Source organism: Artibeus jamaicensis, unplaced genomic scaffold, assembly GCF_021234435.1.
Source record: "Artibeus jamaicensis isolate MK-2021 breed Jamaican fruit bat unplaced genomic scaffold, CSHL_Jam_final scaffold_916, whole genome shotgun sequence".
NCBI lineage: Eukaryota > Metazoa > Chordata > Mammalia > Chiroptera > Phyllostomidae > Artibeus > Artibeus jamaicensis.
The window spans coordinates 1585315-1609120 of NW_026522059.1; the positions used below are offsets into that span (position 1 = coordinate 1585315).

Here is a 23806-nt window from a genome sequence, read left to right on the forward strand (position 1 = left end):
GCTCGGAACACATGGCGGTTGGCCACCCACTGCTGTGGGACCGACACCCCCAAACCTGCCGCCTACAATGCACATCGGCTGGCGCAGGGTGTCTCGGGCCGGGAGTCCCAGTCCAGCTTGGCCGGGCCCCCCGTCTCAGGGTCCCCCAAGGCTGTAGCCCAGTGTCTAGGGGGCCACCCCAGGGGTCTCAGGGCCCAGCTGTGAACCAGAGATGGAAGGTCCGGTCCGAGGCCACACTGGGAACACAAGCGTGGGAACGTGCACACGGGCTGCGCCCAGACCACCGTGTCCAGTTCACCAGTGTCCCTGGAAAGCTGCCCTGGGCGCTGGCACCATTGTGACCTCAGGGGTGAGGTCAGGGCTGGCAGGGCCGGGCAGGGGAGGCCCAGAGAGAGGGCTACCCTGCCCAACCTGAGGACAGCGCCTGCGGGCTCTCCTAAGCGCACCTGAACATGGACCGGAAGCCTTCAGAAAAGGCGGGCAGCCACTCCATGGCTGACGGCACGTCACCGGCTCTGTCCCAGAGCCCCAGGTCAGCCAGTGCCAGGCCAGGGCCTGTGGGAGCCCAGGAGGGGACCCCGATGCCCCGCTTCCCACAGGGGCCCTGGCCTCTCCCTCTCTGGGGAGAGAGCCTCCCTGTGGGGCTCCAGGGCAGACCCCCAGATCCGGGGAGGGAGGGACCCAGCAGCCACGAGCAGCTGGGGAGGGCGGCTGACAGGAGGAAACAGTGTCCCGAGTGTTCTGGGCAGCCCCAGGGGCAGCTCACCTCCCTCTGCCTTCTCAGCCCCAGGCTGGAGGGCGCCCTTCCTGGGGCACAGGGGCACCCAGCCCCCCAGACTGGGCTTCCAGGCCAGGGGGCCTGCCGGCCCTCCCCGTGTGCTGTTTGGGGAGCAGCCTCCACCTGCGGATTCTGTGGTTTGGATGGGTGCCCCCTTGTGTTCAGGGGCCGTCAGGCCAGTCTCCTCGCCACGTCTGCAGCTGGCTGTGTTCTGGTTGTCTGCAGCTGGCTGTGTTCTGGTTGTTTCCTTGTATTAAAACCACATTCCACCTTGGTCGAGATAGGGCAGGAGTGCGGATCTGGAGCGAGATAGCAGGTGGGCGGTGTGGCCCGGGCAGAGGCCCCTGCAGGGCACGGAGTTGGCGCCAGCCAGGCCTCGAGTGGAAGGTCCCGCTTTCCAGGATGCGGGCCTCGGGGTCAGGGCCCAGCTCTGAACCCGCACCACCCTGCAGAGGCTGTGGGTCCCGGGACAGCTCACTGAGCCTCTCTGTGTCCCCGCAGGTCGTGGGGCTGGTGTGAGGCCTCCCCCACTGGGGGCGGTGGAGGGGACAGCAAGGTGGAGGTGAGGTGATGAGAAGGGAGGCTGGGAAGCTGCGCTATTCCCGGGAGGCCTCCATTCATTCATCACTCGTTCATTTCTTCAGTCAGCCAGCCACACCCTGCACTTGTCCCCAGCCAACCTCCCTGAACCAGGCGTCCTAAAGTCTGACCCCCACAGCTGGCCCATCGAGTCCCCCTTGACTCCCCCCATGTCCCTGTTCCCAGCTGACACGGGGCGCAGCTCCTTGTCTGTTCATCATGTCTCCCCCGAGAACAGCAGCACCGCGAGGGCAGGGGTTTTCGTGCGTCCTGATCCCTGCGTGGTGCCCGGCCCATCGCAGGCACTGAACAAGCTCCCCTGACTGAACGAAGGCCGGGAGGGCCGGACCTGCCCCCGCCCTGTGGGACTTCACAGGGCGGTTTCTGCCCCTAGTGACACGCTGAGCGGCCTTTCTCGGCCATTCAGTCCCCGTTAGCCCTTAGCAGTAGCCACGACGGAACCCGGTTGATGCCCTCACCACTCGGTGTCTCCCACACGGAGCCATTGCAGAGAACACCGTTCCAAACACTGGTGTGCAGAGCGCGGTGCGAACATCAGCTGCCCTTGCACCAGAGTGAGCGCCCGCGGGGGGGGGGGGTGAACGCAGGTCCAGCTCCCTCCGACGCGCCAGGCTGCCCCCTACTGGCCGCGCAGCGTGGCCCCCCCACAGGGCAGGAGGCGCCCTGTGACGCTGTGCTCCGTTCCCCTGACTGACGCCGTTCTGGTCGCCAGGTCACAGTGTCCCCCTCTGGGCCTTTCCTTTGTCTCCCCCTTGGGGAAGGGTGCCCAGCATTTCGCTGTTTATTTGCCATTTTGTTATCTCCTGGGGTGGGCGTGGCTGTTCAGTCTTTCGCCCAATTTTGACAGGTTCTCGGTGAGTTTGAGTTCTCTCTGCATTCTGGGTGGAGGCCTTTATCGGACGTGGGGTCCACAGAGACGCCCCCAAGTCCACAGCCTTTCCTCTCTGTTACAGAGGGCTCTCCGAAAGCGGAAGCTCTCCGTGAGGATGAACCCCAGTTGGATGCTTTTTTTTCTTTATGGATAGTCTCTTGGTGTCCATCTGAGAAATCTTTGTCTCATCAAAATCATGAAGATTCCCTCCTATATTTTTTTCTAGAAGTTTCACAACTTTAGGTTTTACTTTTAGGTCTGTGATCTGTTTCGAGTTAATTTTTGTGCCCAGCTTGAGGCAAAATCGGGCAGTTTTGCATGTGTATACCCAATAGTTGCCCCCACTTGTTTGTCCCCCAGTTGAATTGCTTCTGCCCTTTTATCAAAGGCCGGTTGGCCTCACACAGGCAGGTCTTTCCTGGACTCTGGGCTTTGTTCCACTCATTTACGTTTCTGTGCTTCGCTCACACTCTATGGTCTCGCCTGCCACAGCCTGGAAACAAGGCTTGAAATTTTCCATGAAAATTTGAAAAACAACTTGTTGATTACCATACACACACACACAAAAAAAAATCCTGCTGGGATTTTAATTGGAATTATAGTAAATATTCAGCTAAATTTAGAGAAAGTGGTATCTTAGCAATGTTGAGTCTTCCAATTCATGGCCGTGGTGTGTCTCCTCTCGTTAAAGTCTTCCTGGTTTCTGTCATCGTTATTCTGTACTTTACAGTATAGCGATCTTGCAATTATTTGTTAGGTTTATACCTGTATGTGCCATCATCTTTAGTGCTACTATATATGGTACCTTTTGAATTTCAATCCCCAATTACTTGTTGCTTGTAGAAACAGGACTGATTTTTACACACTGACTTTATACTTACAAATTCGATGAACTTGCTTTTTAGTTCTTGCAGCTTTTTTTTATGGGGAACCACGGGTGGGTTTTCAGTGATGTGACCTATTCCGTTCCTGGCAGAGCACGTGGAGGGGGGGATACTGAGACTCACCCCTTCCACTAGGCTGCGGCCCCCCCCTGCTCCGGACGGGCTCTGGCCTCTGCCCCAGCCCTGGCAGGTGCAGGTGGTGGCCGGGGCATCTCGCGTGGTCCTGAGAAGCCCAGGTTCTCCTCCAAGTCCGGGCAAGAGCTGGAGGCTGGATGCGGAACCCTCCAGTCCACCCACCGTGTCTGGCCCGTCCGACGCAACAGTGCCTCTGAGGCGGCAAGACTCACACCCGGGCCCCGGGTTGTCAGTGCACTGAACAGAGGGGCGGACCCCTGAGAGGGCGAGACCCAGCCTGACCCACCCAGGGTGCTCTCAGTGCCCCTGCACACAGGCCCAGGCACCCAGGACCCGCTTTTCGTTTCAGAGTCTCCTCCCACCTCTCGGGGTCCTCGAGGGACCTGTCTTGCAGGAAGGCGCCCCAGAGCTCCGGCTGCAGGGACAGAGTGGCCCACCCCACCACCATCCTCCTGTGCAAGTCCAAGAGCAGCCAGGCCGCCCTGGCACCGCAGGAGCACAGGGCGTTCCTGGAGAAAGCCTGCAGTGCAGGTGACCGCCCCTCCCTCTCAGGCGGGGCTCCCTGTCCCCACCCTCGGAGTGCCCAGAGCCCCTCGTCTGGCCACCCCACAAAACCAGAGTCTGCTGGTGCTGGGCGGGGCCCCAGGGCCGGAGGCCCCTTCAGTGCCCGGCTGGGCCCTGACTCCTCTCTGAGCCCCCAACCCAGCCCTCCAACTACCCAGGGTGAGTGGCAGAGAGTGCTGCCTGGCTGGACAGAGGGACAAATAGGTGGGGAGAGAGCGGGATGGGCGATGGGTTTATGGGCGGGAAGATGGGTGGATGATGGATGAACGGACAAATCATTGGGTGGACAGATCAATGGGTGGATAAATGGATACATGTATTAACCGTTGGATTGGCGGGTGAGTGTAAGGACGGATGGACAGATGAGTGGAGGGACAGAGGGACGAACAAACAAACGTGTGAACGCAGAGGTGGACGGACAGTGGGTCAGTGGGCAGGTGGATGGCAGATGAATGCGTAAATGGTGAAAACCTGGCCGAATCGGTGAACGAATGGGAACACAGGTGCATTCGTGCCACTTGGATCTTGAACCCCAAGGGACTGGACAGCCAGGAGGCCCAGGAACACTCCCACGCTCCCTTTCAAACCGCTCTTCCCACGCCCACCCTCCCGCAGCCCCCGCCCTCACACACCCTTGCCCCGCACTTTAGCAATCTGCTTCAAGATGCTCCGAGACCTGAGTGGCTCAGACTCCACCCACCTGAACTACGTGGTCAAGAAGATCAAGAGCATGGCCCACGAGGCCCCCAGCCTGGTGCTGGAGACCATCCACGACTACTTCATGGACAACCCCGAGGTGGGGCTGCTCGGGCCACGTGCGGGAGGCGGGGCGGGGGTGCTGGATCCCAGAGCGGGCTCAAACCTCGCTCCTCCAGGGCGAGTCACTCTCCTCACGTGGACAAAGGGCTGAGCGGGGGCTGGGGGTGGGCCGATATGTGTGACTGACCTGAGGACAATCTCGCGATGCAGATGTTATGGCCCCTGTAGATGAGGAAATTGAGGCTGAGGCGGAAGGACAGTGATTTGCCTAAAGTCACCGAGCCGAGACGGGTGTGTGGATGGATGATGGGTGGGTGGGTACGTGGACAGATGGATCTGGGTCGTTGGTGCGATGGATCCCTGGGTGGATGATTGCTGGGGAAGGCATGTATGAGCTCTAAGGAATGAATAAATGCAGGATGCCTAAATAAACAGGCTTTAGAGACGGAACGCTTTTGAAACCCCATAGCAGTTTCTGAGGATGGAGACAAACTTCTACTCACCTGTCTCTGAAAAACCCAGCTCACGGCCCCCATGTGCTTGTATTAGGTGTTTGCTAACTGGTTCCTGGCCAAATGGCCAAATGCATCCACTTGGGACCTTCGCCCTGGGCCCCGGCCCCACCCTGCACAAGTTCTCACAGCGCCCCCCCAACGTGGCCCTGAGCCTCCGCCCACTCTGCCACCCACAGGTCTCCAGCTGGCACAAGTTGCAGCTGTTCCACGTCCTGGAGACCGTCATCAGAGTCAGCGACTCGCTGGAGGACAGCTGGGAGAAGGCCTTCATCAAACTGGCCCTGGAGAACATGGCCAAGTCCACGGTGGGCACCCCTCTCCGCAGCCCCCAGGGTGCAGGCAGCCACCCAGGGACCCAAGGAGGCCGGGACGGCCCGGCCTTGGGCTAGCCAAGCGGCCCCTGTCCGTTTTCCCATTTTCTTACCACCGGCCCCTTCTGAGGGACAACCCCACACACCCATTTCCCAGCCGAGGCAGGTGAGGCCCAGAGAGCTCACTGTTGTCTGGGCCTCAGGTCCTGTAAGCAGAAGAGCCCGATGTTGCTGCAGCTCAGGGCCCTCTCCCCGCAGGCCCCTGCCCTGCAGCGGGCTCCGGGCCCCCCTCCCCACCCCCCTCCTTACTATTCCCACTGGTGCTTCCCACACCCCAGCCTCTGGAGGTCTCTGTGAGTCTCACGCACACCCGGGCTGTCACTCAGCCCTGGGTCGCCCACTTTCAGGGTCCCACCTGACAGGGACACACAGGTCCTGCCCTGGACCACCCACCAACCGCACCCCCCCACAGGCATCACCCCAGGGGCTGCCCCGGGCTGGCCTGCTATCTCAGCTGGGACGGAGCCAAAAACACATGCCCAGTCATGGTCGGGGAGTGGTGACCAGTCACCACCGTGGGTCCAAGCCCTGGCACCCCACAAGGCAGGAATGGGCGTGACTAAGTCCATGACCTCTGTCGGGGACTCCGCCCCCTCCTCCCCGAGCCTCCCTCCCAAAGCAGACGTGAGCTCCGGGAGCTCCTTGGGAACACGTGTGCGGGAAGCAGGACTTTGAGACCACGCCTGTCGGGGATTCTCCTTCGCCCTCGGCCTGCCTTTCTGCTTCCGGGACCTCCTCTCTGTCCTGCACACCCCGCGTTCCACAGGGATGGCCCTTACCCTGGAGGCCCAGCCACCCTACATCCTCACTTCGTGCCCGGTGGCTGACGTTGACTCACTGGGGACAATGCCTTGTGTGTCTGTTCCAGGCCCCGGGGACACGGAGGCTCAGATAAGGCACTTTCGAAGGCTCCTAATGTTCTTATCTTCCTCCCTCCTCCATCTCTCCGTCCTTTGTTCCACCCTCTGAAGTGCGTCCTTATCTTCCAAACCTTCTAATTGAGTTTCCCATCGTGCCTCTGAGGCTTTAACTTGCAAGGCATCTGGATTCCTTCTCCGAATGTTCTTCTCTCTTACCACGCTGTTCATACACTCGCCGATGCCGTATCTTCTCTTATCTCTCAGAGGATATGAAAGAGGGTTTTGCCGGAAGTTCCCATCTCTCCGTTTGGCCTCTGTCTCCTCTGAGCTACTTGTTTCTGGGCTTCGTTGCATTTGTGGCCATGGGCTGCTTTCGCTCCCACCTCAGAGGCCTTCCCACGAGGGGCTGTCTGCAGGGTCAGGGGTCGATCAGGCGCCTGGGGGACACCCAGCCTCCCCGAAACCTCTACGACCCCTCCTGACACCAGGCCCGAGCTGCGGGACCGCACAGGTGTGCAGAGTGGGGAGGGCCTCTGGCTCGGGCTGCTTCGCCCCGTCCCCACCAGTCACAGAGGCAGATGTGCGTGAGATGCCACAGGGCTCAGCAGGGGCACCCACTCTTCCGCTCTCCCATCTGCCCCCCTCGCCCACAGGAGCTGAAGGAGGCGTACCAGGACGCGGCCAGCAACCTGCTGGTGGCTGTCTGCAAGCACTCGTGGCGGCCGGTGGCCCGGCACCTGGAGACCGAGGTCCTAAGGGGTGTCTTCCCCCACCGCAGCCTCCTCTACGTGATGGGCGTCCTGACCTCGCCACGTACGTCCTGACCCTGGGTCCTGGGACACCTGAGGCCACCTTCTGCTCCCAGGCCAGGAGGCAGGAGAGGGACAGGTCATGGAGAGAGGTCAGGAGGGTGCTGGGGGATGAGGCCAAGTGCAGTTCTGCCCACCAAGCACTCTGAGGCCCCCCGGCCCTGCTGGGACCCCTGTGAAAGGGTAGCCCTGCCCAGCTGGGCTGCCCCATTCCCACTTGAAGTCGGGGCCTCGCTACGATGAGGGCTCAGCTGGTGCTAACGGCAGATGCTGACCGGGGCCCGGCCCATGCTGGGCTCCCTGCCGTTAGCAGCTCACGGGGAGGCGAGTGCCAGCTCTCACTGCGCGCTCGCTCCTTCAGCCACTCACTGGTGTGAGCTGAGCTCAGCTGGGGGGCACTGGGCTTCCCTGGCGGCCATCAGGGAAGGCTTCTGGGAGGAGGCAGCAGAGTCTAAGCCATGCCTGGGGGGAGGAGGAGGAGTTTGGGGAGGGAATGGTGTATATGCCTCAGGACCTTACGGAGGACTTGGTCGGTGGTGTCAGCAAGAGGTTGGGGACGGTGCAGAACACAGTGTGGCCCCGAAGGCCATGCTCGGAGGTTGAGGCTACTGTCTAGGAGGAGGCAGGCTGGAGCCTCAGCTTTGCAGCCCTGCCTGGACCTGGCGCCTGGGCAGAGGTCCCCCTGTGCCTGGGGTGACCTCTGAGACCCCCAGGGTCAACCCTGAAGCAGCCCCTCCCTCCGAGGCTGGGTTTCCCATCTCGTACACCTCCCTCTCCCAGCCTCATCTTCTCCCCTTGTGGGGACCCCAGCACGGCCCCAAGGGCCACTGGTGAGCCTCCTGAGGTCACACTGTAGGGTCACAACTGCAGGCTGGCTCTGGACCCCAAGTTTAACTACAGTCGAGTCCTCGGAGCTCGCTTCCACCCTGGACCTGAGCCAGGCAGGAACCCCGACTCGGTCCTGGACCTGAGGGACAGAGGATGGGGAGCCCGACTGGCCGCCAGACCAGCCTCCAGCGACTGCTGTCTCCCACAGAGGGACCCCTCAGCCAGGCCGACAAGGCAAGCTGGGAGGAGCAGCTGAGCAAGGTAGGGAGGGAGCTGGGGCTGTGGGGACAGGGGAGCGGGCAGCACACCAACACGTGGGGGTGGGGGGGCCCCCACTTTACAGATGAGCAAACAGGCTTGGGGAGGGGAGGGGACTGGACCACAGGCCCGGGGAACTTGGGATTTGAACGTCGGCCCCTGTGCAGCTGGCCCAGGGCTGGTGCCGGCACATATAAGGTCCTTCCCACCCCTCCTGGGGGTGGAGCCCACAACTGAGGCCCCGGAGTGGGCAGAGGCGGATGGATCTCCACACAGGACAGGAAGGAGCAGGTTGGGGTGGACGCAAGGGGCCGGAGCCCAGGCCTAGTGTCCGTGCAGGTCCGTCTCTGGCCACCGGCCCACATGAGGGCCTGCGTGGCTGGGAGGAGGGACGTGGGACCCCCGCCCACCCGGGTTGGAGTCCACATTCAACCAATCGCAGCCAGGAGACCGGCAGACCTATACTGCCTCAGTTTCCTCACCTGTCCAATGGGGATGGAAGTACCTCGCTCAGTCAGGTGTGTGTCGTGAGGGTGATGGACGAGCTCCACGTAAAGGGTTTGCTCGGGTTCCTGGTTTGTTATCACGTGGTCATGGCAGCAGAATCGTCCTAGTTAAACTGTTCTAGTGGAGATAAGACCAGCAGCAGCAATGCAACTAATTAGTAGACAAATAAGACAGAAAATCACTCAGGCTATAGATGACCTGAACAACCTAATTAAGCAGATTGACTTAATGGGCATTCCTCTCGGAGGTAAACAGCGCATTCACCAAGACCCAGTCACTGCAGGGCCCCGTGTGCAGTTTCGATAAACACCCAAGGACCGAAATCGAGCCGCATGCATGCTCTGCCCAGAACGTAAATTAAAGATCAATAGCAGAAATAGTCCTGCAAAAACTTCAAATATTTGGAAAGTAGCACAGTTTCGAGGCAAACCACGGGTCACAGGAGAAGTCACACGGGGAACTTAGGAAATGCGGGTACCAAAAAACATTCTCAGGTGAGGATGAAAATGTTAATTAATTAATTAATTGAAATGCGTTCTTTATTCTGAAATAAACTAGAGGACGGATCAAAGAGAGTCTGTAAAGAGACAGACGAGGGGGAGTGAGTGAAACCTGAGGCGGGGGCTTCCCACGGGGCAAAGGGCCACACCCCCTGAGGGGTCAGTCTGGAAACGCAGCCCACAGGGCCCCCTGCCCAGTGGGGGCGAGGCGGCGCCCACAGCGCCACTCTCAGAACTGCGAGTGCAACCCCAGGGCCCGGGCCCTGAAACTCGGCCAACGACCAAACTGACTGCAGGAGGCCCAGCAGCTCTGAGCCGTCCTGTTTCAAGAACATGGGAGCTGTAATTACGTGCCTGCCCACGAAGTCACCTCTAGGGGCTCAGGTTCCTCCCGGTGAACCCCATCCCAAGAGAGGGGAGGGGGCAGCAGGCCCATGATGAGTCAGGGCACTGAGTGACTGAGGGGCAGGGGCAGGGAGGGCGCCGAGCGGGCAGCAAGGCCCCAGCTTGCAGGGAGGGCTCCAGCCCTGCCCCCGCACCTGCTCGCAGATAGCCGCCCGGTCCGCCCGGTTCCTGAACTCCGACGTCTGGTCCAAGGAGCTGCTGTGGGCGCTCACCAAGCCAGACCAGACCCACCAGGAGCAGCCCCCGGAGAAGGTGAGCCACACTGCTGCCTGGGCCAAGAGAAACGAGGGGGAGCTGGCCAGACTCCGAGACCACCCCTGAAGTCCCCCACCAGGCAGGCAGTGGGTGGTCCAAGTGGCCGGGATGGACAAAGAGGGGTCAGACTCAGGACAGGAAGCTGACCCCCCCCAGGCCTTCCTGTTTGTCTTCTACGGGCTGATCCTCCAAGCCGAGGACAACGGCGCCACAGTCAGGAAGCACCTACAGACCCTCCTGGAGACCTCCCACCGGTGGCCCAAGCAGAGGGAGGTGAGGACCAGCCCTCAGCCTGTGCCCAGACTGACCAACCCTGCCCACAGGCTCAGCCTGACCCTGGTCCCCCGATGAGCCCTGACCCACGCGGAATGGGCACATCGCAGCTGAGGGCCCCTCTTTCGTCACACACCTAGTTCCTGGGCTATTGTTCTGACCTCTGGCTCCTGTCTGCTCAGAGCCAGGGAGCCGGGGGGCCTGGGGGGGCTGGTGGGCACAGGCTTCAGGGAGTCCAGCTCCCTCCTGCCGCCCTCCACCCTCCAGACCCCATAAGAGAAACCTGACAGGGTTGGGCTTGGAGTTGCGTGTGCCAGAGTGTGCGGGGTCGGAGGGCGGTGGACATCTATGAGCCGAGACAAGGCCCCTCCCTTTCTGAACCTCGGTTCCTCAGTTTTCACGCCCTCAGTGAGGGGCCAGGCCTGGTCCTGGGACCCCACATGGCCGCCCTCCTCCCCCGCCCCTCAGGGCATGGCTGTCACGGTGGGGCTGGCCGCCGCCCGCCACCTGGAGGACGTGTGGGCCGTCCTGGAGCACTTCGGCCAGAGCGACCCCATCAAGTGCAGCCTCCATACCTTCTCCCCGAAGGTACAGGCTCTGGGATCACTGGGGCCCCCCCGCAGTGGGTGCGGATTAGGACCCCGCCCTCCAGAAAGGTTCGAGCCTCCCAGCAGGGTCCCCAGTGCAAGCTTTGGACCCCAGGTCCTGGCCCCTGGTCTGGCTCCAGCCTGCAGGTGGCTCCTCGTGCCTCAGTTTCCCCTTCCTCCCCCGCCAGCTGTTGGGGCTGAGATGAGCCATGCTGGGGAGTGCTCTGTGACTGCTCCTGGCATAGCCATGTGGCCGCCTGGGTTTGTCAGTAGCTCTTTGACCATGAGTCTTGTCCAACACATGAGACAAAGCCAGAGGTCAACCTCGTGCCCCCGCGGGTGGACAGAGCAGCCACTGTGCCCCAGATAACTCCCGCAGGCAGAAACGTTGTTCCTTATTTTCTGCTGAGGTAAACTGAGGCCCGCCATCCCTCGGAGCTCTCTGCCTCTGGTCCCCTGCTAGGGCCTGGGGCACCCCGGTCACTGGTCCCCCAGGGCAGGGTCCAGCATGGCCCTGATGCTCCACATCTGCCTGCCCAGGGCCTGGCCTCGGAGGACCTGCAGTGGAAGTGGGCCAGCAGCACCATCCTCCTGGCTTACGGTCAGATGGCGGTCAAGGCCAAGGCCCACATCCTCCCGTGGGTGGACAACATCTTGTCACGGATGATCTTCTTCTTCCGATACAGCTCCTGGGTATGTCCGGCACCCAGGCGGCCGCCGCTCCCCCTCAGCAGGGCTTGCTGCCACGGCTGACCCAGGCTCCCGCTCTCTCCCGCCCTCCCTGCCCCCTGCTCCCCGGCCCGACCGCACACGCCAGAATGAGACCCTGAAGCACAGCTTCCTCACCGCCGTCCTCATGCTGGTGGAGGCCATCAGCTGCACCAGTGGCGCCCACAGCCACCAGTTCTCCCAGCTGTCCGAGCTCTTAGAATGCCTGATGGTGAGCGCCAGCCCAGGCAGAGGGCAGGCGGGGGCGGGCGGGGGCGGGCGGGGGCGGGCGGGGGCGGGGAGGCCTCTTCCTCAGAGCTGCGCTTTGTAAGCGGAGGGGCAGCCAGGTTTCTGCAGCAGGTACAAGCCCCTTACAGGCTCTGTCCCCGGGAAGCACATCCATGTCCCCCACCTTACTTGGTCCTTCCACTGACCCCGCCAACAGGGGACATCGCTGAGGCCCAGAGCAGCTGAAGCCAGTGGTTCTGCTGCCATCGGCCTACAGCAGACCACAGTCACCAGCAGAGACTGTGGCCTCGCAGAGCCCCGGGCAGGGGAGGAGACATGGGGCGGTGGACGGTCACAAAAGTAACAATAACAGCAGTTCCCGTCTGCTGAGCTCCCGCTGGGACCAGACCCTGCTTTGCGTGCCTTTCTTCACGCATCACACGCGTGACAAGGCCGTGCGGTCTGTGAATAAGCAAAGCTCGCAGTGGTTTGGAGGCTCGCCAGCTGCTGCAAGGCAAACCTGCGTTTAGACAGAGTCTCAAGTCTGTGCCCTTGTTCCCTGAGTGGGGGCCAGGCCACCCCGTGGGACAGGACCTGGACCGTGACCCTGTAGGGCACGGGGGCGCCAGGCACTGAGGCCTTCAGGCAGAGGTGGCACTTGGCGTCAGGAGTGGGCTCAAGTGACAGCCCACCCCTGTGTACTCGCAGGTCCTGCTGCAGAAGGAGCCTAAGGACGTGCTGTACACGCCAGCCCGCCAGCAGGCCATCTGTGTCATCTCCAGCCTCTGGTAGGCTCCCCAGCCCCACGCAGGGCCTTCCTGGGCATCAGACGCCACCTGCCAGGCCGGGCGTGATGCCAGCGTGACCGCAGGCAGGGGAGGTCAGGAGTCAAGGCCCCGCTGTGTAGGGCCGTGGTGGCCGTGGTGGCTGGGGGTGGGCAGCTCATAGAGGCCCAAGCACTGGCTTTCCAGAGTGAGTAGACTCCCCTAGACACCCAAGGCCAGAGCAGTCAGGGCAAGCTCCCAGCCTGGGGCAGAGTCTGGAGCAGACTCAGCAGTCGGGGGAGGAGATACAAAGGTTCCACTGAGCCAGCAGCCCAGGGAAGGGAAGGAGGCTCGGTGGGGGGGGCCCCGGCACAGCCCTCCACCCACGGGTGGGACCAGGAGAGCCAGGACCGGTGAGCCTGCCCAGGAAGCAGAGGCCTGGGGAGTTCAGACCGCATGCTCCCTAACCACAGAGGAACAGAGCCGGCTGCTGCCAAGCCCCCTACGGGCCGGGCACTGCCCTCAGCAGGTGGCAGCGGCTGTGGGCAGGCCCTCCCCAGAATGGTTAGACCAGGTTCAAGTCCCACTGGGGTGGCCTGCCACAGGACACGGGGGAGGCAGAGGTATATTCGGGGAAGGCGAGAGGGGAGGGAGCACCTCAGTCCCGGGAGGGGCTGTGCTCCTGTCCGCCCACCGCAGGCTGCTGCAGGTGTCTCCTCCCAAACCCGGCCCCCTGTGCCCGTCCCTCACCACCCACTGTCCCCCACACAGGAAGCTGAGGCTGCCCCTGGACCTGGAGAAGAAATCGCAACTCCTGTCCACCTGCCTCCACAGCGTGCTGGGCCTGCCGCTGCTGGACGTCCTGGAGAGACACACCTGCCTCTTTCTGGAGCCACCCAACATCCAGGTGCGCCCTGGCGCCCGTGGCCCCTCTCGGAGAAGGCCCCTCAGCAGGGCCTCCAGCCTCAGAAGGGAGCTGGTGTCAGGGAGCACTGGCCACCTGCCTCTGCCTCTCCAGCACAGCTCAGAGAGCTCGAGGGAGCTCCCCAGGCACCCAGGGAGCTGATGGCCAGCACCCAAGGGCTCCGCTCCAATAGGCTCCAACGAAGAGTGGGCTAGGCCATTTCTGCGGCCCCCTCCCTCCCCAAGCCTGCCTGGCGAGCCAAGCAGGAAAGCTTGGGGGGTGTCATATGGGGGACCCAAGAATTGACACCAGCTGTGTGACCTGCCAGGACCACCACAGAACAAGAGTGTGGGATTCCTGTGTAAATCTGTGAGGAATTTTGGGGTGGTGCTGGCAGTAGATGGGGCAGCACAGGCCCCCCCCCCAGGCCAGGGCCTGGGCAGGCTGCACGCCTGGGGAGCCAGCCCTGCTGGAGAAGGCTTTACCTCTCCAGGGGGCAGGCCCAGATCACCCTCCTGCCCAGTCTCCCAGCTGCCAAATTGGGATTGGGAGGGCCCCTTCCTGGGCACGCTCTCTGGTGGGCAGCCTGGCCTGGGCAGTCTGCAGGAAGGGGGCACCCTTCGCACCCGGAGGCCAGAAGCACTCAGCCCTGCAGCGGCCTCCACCCTCCGTCCACCCCCTGGGGCTTGGCGGCCACCAGACCGTACATTGTCCCCACACAGACTCTCTACAACAAGACCTCGGAGGCCCTAGACCAGCTGCTGCAGACCTTCCTCGAGGAGAACCCCACAGCGGACGAGCTACACTTCCTTCTGTCAGTGAGTAGGGGAGGGGCGGTGCAGGGCCCGACACAGGCCGGTTTGAACCAGGGACTGAACGCAGAAGGGTGTCCCAGAGGCGAAAAGGCTGTGGGTGAGCCTGGCCTGGGGTGGGGCGGGGCCTAGGGTGGGGCGGGGCCTAAGATGGGGTGGGGCCTAGAGCCGGGCCTTGGGTGGGGCGGGGCCTGGGCCTGGGCCTGGGCCTGGGCTGCAGCACCCCCTCTGCCGGCCCAACCAACCGCAGCACCTGTTCACCTGGCTGGTGTCGGATAAAGCGCATGAGCGGCAGCGGGCTGTGAACAGCTGCGTCGGCCTCCTCAAATTCCTGAGCCTCAACCCCCACCTGGACGTGAGTACCCGCTGGCTCAGGCCACACCCCTCCGCTGTCCCAGCCAAACTGCCCCCTCCCGCCAGGGTGCCTGCCACGGTGCTTAGGTTCGGAGGCCCCCTGTGCCCATGCTACCCCACAGGGTGGATCCCCAAGTGTTCTGCGGTGGCCAGGAGACCCCCTTTTCACATAGGAGGAAACAGGCTGGGGCAAAAGTGAGGGTCTTTCAGGTCCCCCCAGCTGGGCTCTGACCCCAGGTGCGCTGACCCTTGACCCAGGAGGCTGGGCTCTTGTCAATGCACCTGAAGCCCCACCCTGTGCCTCTGTTTCTCACCCACAAAGTGGGAGGAAATGCAGCCTCTTCAGAGGGGTGGGAACTCAGGTGGGACTCAGATGGCAGGGGCCGGGAAGGGCTGGTAAGGCATGTGGCCCTGCCCCAGACCAGGGCGACAGTTACCGCGTGGGAAGCCCACCACCACTCCCCACCCACCATGGCCCCCCACCGCTCAGGGGACCCAGCTTACCCTCCTCCATCCGCCCTGCCGTCCCTGGGTAGAATGCACATCAGCCCTGTTCTGGGAGTGAGCAGCAGCTCCTCTATCCTCCAGAATCAGCACAAATTCCTTAGGGAGCCTCAGGGGGAAATCAGTTCCCGAACCGCTGAGCCTGGCCTGCGTGCCTTCCTCGGGGAGGCGAGAGGCGCGGTCGTGGGGTGTGGTTAGGGAGTGAGGTGGGGCTGCAGGCGAGCTCGCTGCGCAGACTCCCCCAGCTTTCCAGGGACCAGAAGGACCCTGGAAAGGGGTTTAAAGTGGCTTCAATTTACTCAAAATCAATTTCCACAGCACAGAAGTGGGACCAGGGTGAGGCGTTCGCCTCGGGCGTGACATTGATGGGGGCGCCAAAACACTGTGCCGTGGAGACAGAGGTGCTTTAATGTGGCGTGTTAAACAATTAACTCGGCACACCGTGGCCCAGGGGCGGGCTGCCTGCCACTGACGGTCACATCATGTGAGACCCCGGCCTGGCCCCAGGGTGTGGCACATGGGCCCAGGTCACAGGAATGTGGAGTCCCCTGTGCTGGTTCTATTTACGGTTTGGAAACATTTCATCATTGGGATTTTCCACGCATGCTGATTCTTCTATTGCACGATCATGTCATGTCTCTTGACTTCTGAGTTTTTCGCCCCCTCCCCCACTCACATGTTGCCCAAGCCTCCCCACACTCTCCCCACAGCCAAAGGAGGACTTCAAACGGGTCGGGCAGCTGGTGGCCATGCTGGGGGTCCTGTGCCAGGACCCGGACGAGGCCACCCAGGGCTCCAGCATGGAAGGGCTGGGCCAACTCTACCAGCTCCTGATGGGCCAGCGAGGTGAGCCTCCACGGCCAGCGCAGCAGTCGCACGCACGCCCAACGGCAGCCCCTCCCGGGCCCACGCCAGCGTTCCCCAGCTCAGCTCCCCACAATCTGCCCGGCCTCCCTCTAACCTCAACCACAGCACCGTGACGGCCTCACCCAGACCCCCAGAACCCCTCTGGGCCACATCCCCAAACTTGGGCACGGGCCTGACCCTGATTACCAGGGACCCCACCCTCACCCCTGCCTCTCCCAACCCAGACCCCAAGCCCACCTCTGTCCCACACTCACCACTGCCCAGTGCCACCCCGGCCAGCGGAGGCTTCGCAGACAGACGCTCTGGTGCCGGAGCGCCCCCAGGCCAGCTCAGATGAAGCCCTGCGGTGGAGCAGCGGGGACCAGAAGGCCAGGCTCCTCATTCCCCAGGAGGTGGCGTTCCCCAAGGACCGAATCTTCCAGCTTGGCAGCTCCCAAGTCATCAAGGTCAAAGCCCTTAGAATCGTGGGCAGGTCCGGGTGGGGGGCCGTGGCCATGCTCTGCTCTGACCCCCACCGCCGCCCCCTCTGACAGGGTTCCAGCTGCTGGTGCAGCCTGGCCAGACCCGGGGGGGTCAGTGAGAATTAAAACCCAGGCCAGGATCTCACCTTTGTCTTTGGTGGCTGACTGAGAACATGGGGGGAGCCCTGGCCCCCAGCCTGGGGAAGGGGCGCTGTGGGCAGAGGGAGCTGCAGGGAGGAGCTGGGGACAGACTCAGGGGCCAGCAGCCTGGGCTGGAGTCCCAGCTGCCTCTCCCGCTGCTCCAGCCTGGGACTGGCCCCTTGTCTCTGAGCCTCGTTCTCCCTGGGTAACACGGGCACAGTGGTGCCAGTGACGTCCCATCCTCTGCAAGCACCCAGCCCCCCTCAGCTGTCATGGTCACTGCCTCTGAGGCACCAGACGACACCCCTCCTCTGAGTCTGACTTTTGCAGGACCGCCCTGCTGTCCCCATGTTCTCAGGGGCCTCTCTTGACCCGCTGGAGGTCAAACCCTCCCCCTGTGACAGCCTGGCCTGCCGCTCCTGTCCCCGCCATCTGGTCCACCTCAGCCAGTTCCTCCTTGGCAATGGCTAGGGGTGTCCAGTGGTTCCCCAGGGCCCCTCCCATCACCACGGCACACTCCCGCACCTCTGTGACACTTCACGTCTGATTTGGACTATGTCCCCTCTGAAGATGAGCAAGGCTGAGCCCCGGGTGGGGACGGGTGCGGGCGTAGAAGGCCCGGGTCACGTGGGGCCTCAAGGTCTGGTGGGGCAACGTCGGCCTGCCCATTCTTGGTGTTGAAGTCGTGGCTCGCAAAGACCCGCCCTTGGTGCGCTTGTCCACCCCCGTCGGACCTTGCCCACTCCCGCCCGGAAGCGGGATCTAGAGGGCCCGGCACAGGGCCTAGCGGGAGAGCCTTCAGTAACCAGTAAAGTCGAACCAAATGGAGAAGACGTGGCCAGGGCCCGACGGGCCCCGAATCTGGTCCTGACTGCCGCCAGGCCCCCAGCCCCCCGGAGCAGCAGCGAGCTGCCAGGGAGGCCAGTCAGGAGAGGACTAGTGTGCAGGGTCTGCAGCCCTGAGGCCGGCACGTCAACTGTCCGGGCCAGAGAGGGGACACCTGGCTTCGCTTCAGTTTATGCCCAAAATCCTGGCCTGGGGGCAGAGGCAGAGCAGGAAGGGAGGGTCCCACTGACCTCCAGCTCCTTGGGGACCACAGTGAAGGGACTGCAGAGTGTTCAGGCCCTCAGGCAGACTGAGTTTGGAGGAGCAGGAGCGTAGTACCCAGGACCCGGGAAGGCGAGCCTGCCCCACCCTGCACTGCCCCAGAACACAGAGGGTGGTCGCTCAGCCCCGGCTCTCCTTGGGTGGGGAGAGTGACAGGGCCCTGACGGGGGCGGGGGGCCTGGTGACCTGCCAGAGTGGTAGAGCTGGAGCGTTCGGAGAGCACACCTGGGGTCTGAGCAAGGAGGGGCTGGCCTCCGCCCTCGGGTGGGCATCGAGCCTCCCTCTCTGGCCCCTGGGCTGTGGTTGGCTCAGAGAGATGCAGAGGCGATGAAACTGCATAATGGGGTACACGTATCGGGGGGCCCAGAGGGCTCAGGAGCACGCAAGCACTCAGGGACTCAAGACGCCTGGAGCACAGGAGCAGGGGAGCAAGCAAAGGTGGGAAGTGGGCCCTGGGGCCAGGTGGCCCGCAGTGACAGCCGCCCCCACGCCTGCTGCTACAGGAGGTCATGAAGCGTCTCACGTTGGCGGAGCTGACCGACCTCATCTGGACCACCATCGAAGGCCTGGGCTCCACCAGCCCCTTCCGCGTGCAGGCGGCCGCCAGCATGCTGCTCGCTGTCATCCAGGAGCACGGGGCCCAGCTGGAGACCGTGAGGGGCGGGGAACCTGTGGAGGGCCGGCCACGATAGCACAGGGGGCGGAGGGGTGGCCCAGCAGTCAGCGCCCAAGGGCCAGGGCAGTGGCCCTGAGCTTGAGCAGGCTCCGGGAGACACTGACCCGCCCCTGACCGGTTCCAATGCATGAGGGAAGGAAAGGAGGAAGGAAGAGGGAGGGTGGGTGGTGTCTGCGGTCGAGGGGCAAAGGCGCGTGGATGGAGCTAGGACGGGACATGGGAGGGAGGGCTCACAACCCAGACCCCCCAGGAGCTCTTGGTCTGGCAGAGGGGACAGACCCCAGACAGAGAAGTACTGGACCGCACAGGAATGCAAAGGCAATGGGGTGTGCCCAGCAGGGAGGCGCCCCCCCAGAAAGACGGTGACCAATGGCAGGCCCTGCAGATGAGACCTCAGGTGGGCGACCTTAGATCTGAGCGCGGGGGGCACACAGCAGCAGGAGGGGGAGGCCCTCCAGGCACAGAAAGCAGCCAGTGCTCAGGTGGCGAGATCAGGCGCAGACGAGGTGGGCCTGTCCGACCCCCCGGCTGACCGGGCAGCCTGCAGACAGACTCAGAAGACCGCGGTCACCGTGCAGAAGGTTTTGGGACTGTCTCTCCCTCAGACGGGGACGCCCCTCTGACCAGGTGTCCGGGGCTGTGCCTCTGCCCTCAGACTCCCCCGGACAGGCCTGTCTCCCCGCTCAGGAGAGGGCCATGGCTAAAGGGACTCCGCACCCCCCAGGGCAGGACCTCCCTCCCCCAGGAGACTCACCAGCATGGCTGACCTGACCTCTGACCTCGACCTCCGACATCCCCACTCAGACTGGCACTATCCCCAGCACTCTCCCTATCCCCACAGGTGGCCAACCTGGGCCAGGCCATCCACCTGCAGCTCGGCTCTGTCCGCGTCCCCCAAGCCAAGAAAGACGTCCTGCTTGCCGTCACCCTGCTGGCCCGGAACCACACCCCTGAGCTGGTGGCTGCCTTCCTGGACTTCTCCACGCCCCCGGACAGGTGCCCAGCCCCACTGCCCTTGCCGCCCCCTCTGCGGTCTCCCCCCTCCCAGTCCATAAGAAGCCCCACGAACCTGCTCAAACTGCTCACTCGCGGCGCACCTGCTGGGGTGGGGCGGCCCGCGTGCCACACAGACACCCGCCCAGCTGCAGCCCCTCTTACTTTGCAGGGAGAGGGCCCCCACAACCCCCCAAACAACACCAGAACCGGCTTCCTTCCTGCTCTCCGCTGGCCACCACAGCCCTCCGGGTGGGGCCAGCTTTCTCCCACAGCCTTCAGACCGGAGTCCGGAAGTGGGCCGGGGTCCCCTTGCTCCCCAAAACCACAGCTGTGAAGCCCGGGTCCTCAGTCTATGCCACTCACTACATACCACCCCCCACACTCCTCTCTGGGGCCTGGAAGCAGTAGCTCCCGGTCACTCCTCCACCAGGTCTCAGGGGTGCACGGGCTTTCCCCGCCCGCCCTCTCCCCACGCCTGCATCCCCCCTGTCCCCGAGGTCCCATGCTCCTCCTCCTCCCCCAGCCACCCCTCCCCCGTCCTCTCCCAAACACCACCCACCGCCCCACCTCGTTCTGCTGATACCACTACGGGCTTGTCCCCACAGCCTCCAGCCCGCCGCCCCGCCCTCCTCCTCACAGCCCCTCCCCCCGTCCCCACCTCTCTCCTTACCAGCGCCAACTCCATCTCTCAGCATCACACACCCTCCCCGGACATGTCCCATGTCCCCCTGTCACACTCAGCTGGCAAAACCCAGCTGGGGTCAAACCTAGCTCCAGCCCCCTGGCAACCGCAGCCGAGCGGCCTCGTGCAGGAAAGAGCTGACAGGCAGGTTTTTTCAACTGCCGGCCACACCCTCGGAGAGGCCAGGGCGCGCCCTGCCGCACGCCCAGAAGACCAGCCTTGATCGGGTGGCTTGGGTCTCACCTGGGTCCGCGTCGACCTGTCCTGGCGGAGAGGGGTGTGGTCACACCTCCGAGCGTCCATGTGCTTCTGCCAGTGTCTCCTTCCGCCTCCTGTGGCTTCTCCTCCACACAGGCGGCCGCCACGTATTCGAGGCACAGGTGTTCGCGATGCTGTGCGTCCTCTGTGAACCGTGACGCCCGGCGTTGACCCGTGTCCGGCCTCGTCGCGTGCGCTGCTGCGGGACTGGAGCCCCTCAGTCGGCTCTCAGGATCGCTACCTCTGCTTTCTTCATTTTTCCCAGCGTGCACGTGTCCATCCTTTCACCTGACCCTTTCGGAATCCGGCTGTTTCGGGTGTTACCTTACATCCGGCCGATGCCCGGGTCTACATTTGTGATCCGAACTGAAGAGCTTTTTCTTTTACTAGATGAGTTCACTCCAGTACATATCACTTATTGATATGACAGATACGTTGACTCCCGACTCTGTCATAACATTTTGTAACTGTGCGTTTTGTTACATTTCTGCGTTTCTTTTTCTACAAGATGTGCACTCTTTGATCCTGAGGGCTTTTTAACCCTCAGGAAATTTAGGAAAGGTTGTGGGGTTCGCCCTAGTCGTTACCTTTGTACTTACAAACCTATTCCAACGCGCCCCAGTCCTGTGTTTCATCATTTACCCTTTTAACGCCGATTTTTCCATTTCCACGGATCCTCTTTAACCCCCGCACACCCACCAGGGAGATCACTCTGACCCTGCTTTGTGGCCCTCGTTTCCTCCCGGGTCGTTGAAAATTTATACTTTGTCAAAAGCTGCCGCCTGAGCCGCACCCGCATCCCCGCAGCTGTCACGCGTGTGCCCCTGTGCTCACCGCAGCCCTCTCTGCTGAAGTCACCTGGCCGCCTCTCAGCCGGATGGCGCGCACCCTCCCATGGTCCCTCCCCGAGAGGCGCGCCGCCCGGGTTCTATATGCGGAGAGTCGCTCATGGACAGGACGGGCTACGGAATCCTCCGTTCACGCTTTCTCTTCCTAAGAAACAGAAACAGCCTTATAAACGCCGCTCCGTGGTGGCCCCGCTTTGTCGTCGAAGAGTCCAGTGTCGCCGGTTTCTTTCCCTTTATCTTCAACATTTAACAAGCTTGCTGAGCAATGTCTCCGAGTCGATCCTTCCTTTTCCCAGGTCCCGGTGAGTTCCTTGAACGTTTGGGTTTGTTCTGTTGTTGTTGCTTCTGAAAAGTCCTCTCGGTTGCACTTTTAAAGGTTAGTTCTGTCTCGCTGTGGTCATGCTTCCTCGGAGCGCGGTGATCCAAGTGCCGCGGTGTGCCACCGGTCCGCCGCCAGCCCGCCGCCAGCCAGCCATGCCCACGGCTTCCTCTCTGGCCCTGGGACCCCTTTCCTGCGCTCACTTCCGTTCTCTGGATTGTTTTACTGCTTTTCCACAAGGCCCCTTGCTAAATTTCCATTCGAGTCTTATCTCCCCGGGGCACCTTGTGGTTGGCTTTCTTTTTTTCTGATACAAGTTTGTCATTTCTTCCATCTCTTCCCTGAATTCAATCAACTCTCTTTTCTTCCCTTATTTATGTATCTTTTCAATTATAATCCAAGGCGGGCATTCATATCTTTAAATGCTTGCTCGCGTGCGTCGAACCACGTTGGGCGCGTCCTCTGACAGGTCTCTCTGCATCGCGGCGGTTTCCATGGAGAGAGTCCCCTCGTCGGCCGCTGTGTGCTGATCTCGCCTCCTGATTTCTTTGCAATTACTCTATGGACCTGCTCATTTTGTTCCTGTTCATCTAAGACACAATTGGAGCTTTCACAGGATTCCAAGTTCAATGGCACCCTCTTCTGTCAGCACAGCAGAACCCAGACCACTTGGTGGACGTTCTGGCTTGCTGGGCGATGAGAGGGTCCGGTGTCATGCAGTGGCCCGGGCCCCCTTTTCTCATGCGGCCCCTTACATATCCACCTTTTGGGTCTTTCACTTTACCACTTAACTTCCGAAAGGGGGCTTTCCCTATTGCCCTTCCTCCCTCCCCAAAGCTGTGTGTGCTGGGGACTGCCCCTCAGACCAGACCTGCCGTCATCCATCTGCCATCACCTGGTGGGGGCGGGGGGGCCGCTGTGGAGCGGGGATGACATGCTGGGGCCGGCATTTTCCTCTCCTGCTGGTAGCGGCATTGGGGTTGGTCATTCTGTGAGGTCACAGGTTTTGTGTCATCCTGCTTTTTCCTTCTTCCTTCTCTGTGTTGGTTTTCAAGGAACTTTTTTTTTTAACACAGGGGGGAAGGAAGGGAGAGAGGGACAGAAACATCGATGGGTTGCCTTCAGTAGGCACCTTGACTGGGGACCGAACCCAAAACCCAGGCACATGCCCTGACCGGGAATCAAACCGGTGACCTTTCACTTTATGGGACGACGCCCACCCACCGAGCCACAGCCGCCGGGCTTTCCAGGAGGGCTGCAGAGGCGGGGACCCCAGCAGCCACCCCGGTCCCCTCCAGGAGTCCGATCGTTGGTTTCTGTGTGTGGAAATGTATTCCCGACTTCCTCCCTTCTCAGAAGCACTTTCCACATGGCGCCGTCTCTGCAGCGGGAGAGCTTGTGATGAGGGTGATGCCTTACACCTGGCTCTGTGTGGCTTCTCTGTCACCTGAGGGCATGACAGCCTCAGGACCTTTCTAATTTAAACTCTCTCCTGGAGGTCTCTGGGGGCCACGGGGGTGGTGCGAACCAGACCCCGTAGCAGGTTTTGCGACCGAGTCCTCGGAAGAGCTCGTCTCCTTGCCCCGCACACTGGCCGAGTGTTGTCACATCTACAGTGGACGGACCGCCCTCGGGTCCCCCGCTGTGGTTACACTCCCATCGTGGGTAATTTTGCTTCTTAGAAGTGCAGAGATAGTACGGTGTGGCTTGAGAGTGTGAGCAGAAATCGTGTAGCGCGTTCCCTCCCGTGTTCTGGTATCCGGCTTTTTTTCTCTGCGTCGAGTGTGTGACTCACGCTGACGTGGGATGTGTCATCCAGGGCAGGCCCCCCACCCCTGAGCTGCACGGCTCCCCAGGCCGCTTCAGCTCCGGGTCTGCGCCCCTTTCTTGCTGAAACTTCCCCAACAGCCCCTTTTAAAACTGCCCATGCCAGAGGCACCTCCCTCTGCCCCCCCCACCCCACCCTGCTTTCTGCACTTGGGGCCTTGCCCACCCTCGCCTGCTGTCCATGCCAGACGGGGGGGCCACTCCCACATGGTCAGGAACTTGGACAGGCCCTGCCGTTGCTGAGTCCTCTGGGACTTGCCTGGGCGGGACAGTGCTCAGCACACACGCCAGCTGAGTGACAGACGCCCACAGGGAGCAGACTAGAGACTTTGGCCCCTGGGCACCCTTGGCCCTGGAGAAGCATCTCACTTAGGCCTCTGGAGACAGCTGCGCCCTAAAGAGGTGAAGGGCCTTGCCCAAGGTCACACAGATGGACTGGAGTGGAGAGGGCATTGGAGCCCAGGCCCTTCTGACCCCACAGGCCCCAGGTGGACCTCGACCCCACTCAGGGGTCTCCCGGAGTCCCACGATCTGTTATGCTCACCCAGCCTGGGGTCGCTTGGGGCTTCCCCAGGGCTCAAGGGTGGCCCC

At 62.2% G+C, this 23806-nt stretch overlaps 1 protein-coding gene across 1 annotated transcript in view; it reads left to right on the forward strand.

The window, feature by feature from the left end:
* The first annotated feature begins 452 nt into the window (after nucleotides 1-452).
* The window catches only part of LOC119064661 (maestro heat-like repeat family member 5), a 31028-nt gene continuing 7674 nt past the window's right edge, over nucleotides 453-23806 (forward strand). The window contains exons 1-21 of the mRNA XM_053660934.1: nucleotides 453-532; nucleotides 1280-1340; nucleotides 3315-3496; nucleotides 3618-3799; nucleotides 4483-4628; nucleotides 5283-5411; nucleotides 6991-7150; nucleotides 8183-8235; nucleotides 9789-9896; nucleotides 10056-10172; nucleotides 10641-10760; nucleotides 11300-11452; nucleotides 11577-11699; nucleotides 12404-12483; nucleotides 13231-13378; nucleotides 14086-14181; nucleotides 14426-14530; nucleotides 15744-15879; nucleotides 16180-16346; nucleotides 18113-18262; nucleotides 19127-19281. Of these exons, the coding sequence (XP_053516909.1) occupies nucleotides 453-532; nucleotides 1280-1340; nucleotides 3315-3496; nucleotides 3618-3799; nucleotides 4483-4628; nucleotides 5283-5411; nucleotides 6991-7150; nucleotides 8183-8235; nucleotides 9789-9896; nucleotides 10056-10172; nucleotides 10641-10760; nucleotides 11300-11452; nucleotides 11577-11699; nucleotides 12404-12483; nucleotides 13231-13378; nucleotides 14086-14181; nucleotides 14426-14530; nucleotides 15744-15879; nucleotides 16180-16346; nucleotides 18113-18262; nucleotides 19127-19281 (2651 nt within the window). The remainder of the gene's footprint in view (nucleotides 533-1279; nucleotides 1341-3314; nucleotides 3497-3617; nucleotides 3800-4482; nucleotides 4629-5282; nucleotides 5412-6990; nucleotides 7151-8182; nucleotides 8236-9788; nucleotides 9897-10055; nucleotides 10173-10640; nucleotides 10761-11299; nucleotides 11453-11576; nucleotides 11700-12403; nucleotides 12484-13230; nucleotides 13379-14085; nucleotides 14182-14425; nucleotides 14531-15743; nucleotides 15880-16179; nucleotides 16347-18112; nucleotides 18263-19126; nucleotides 19282-23806) is intronic.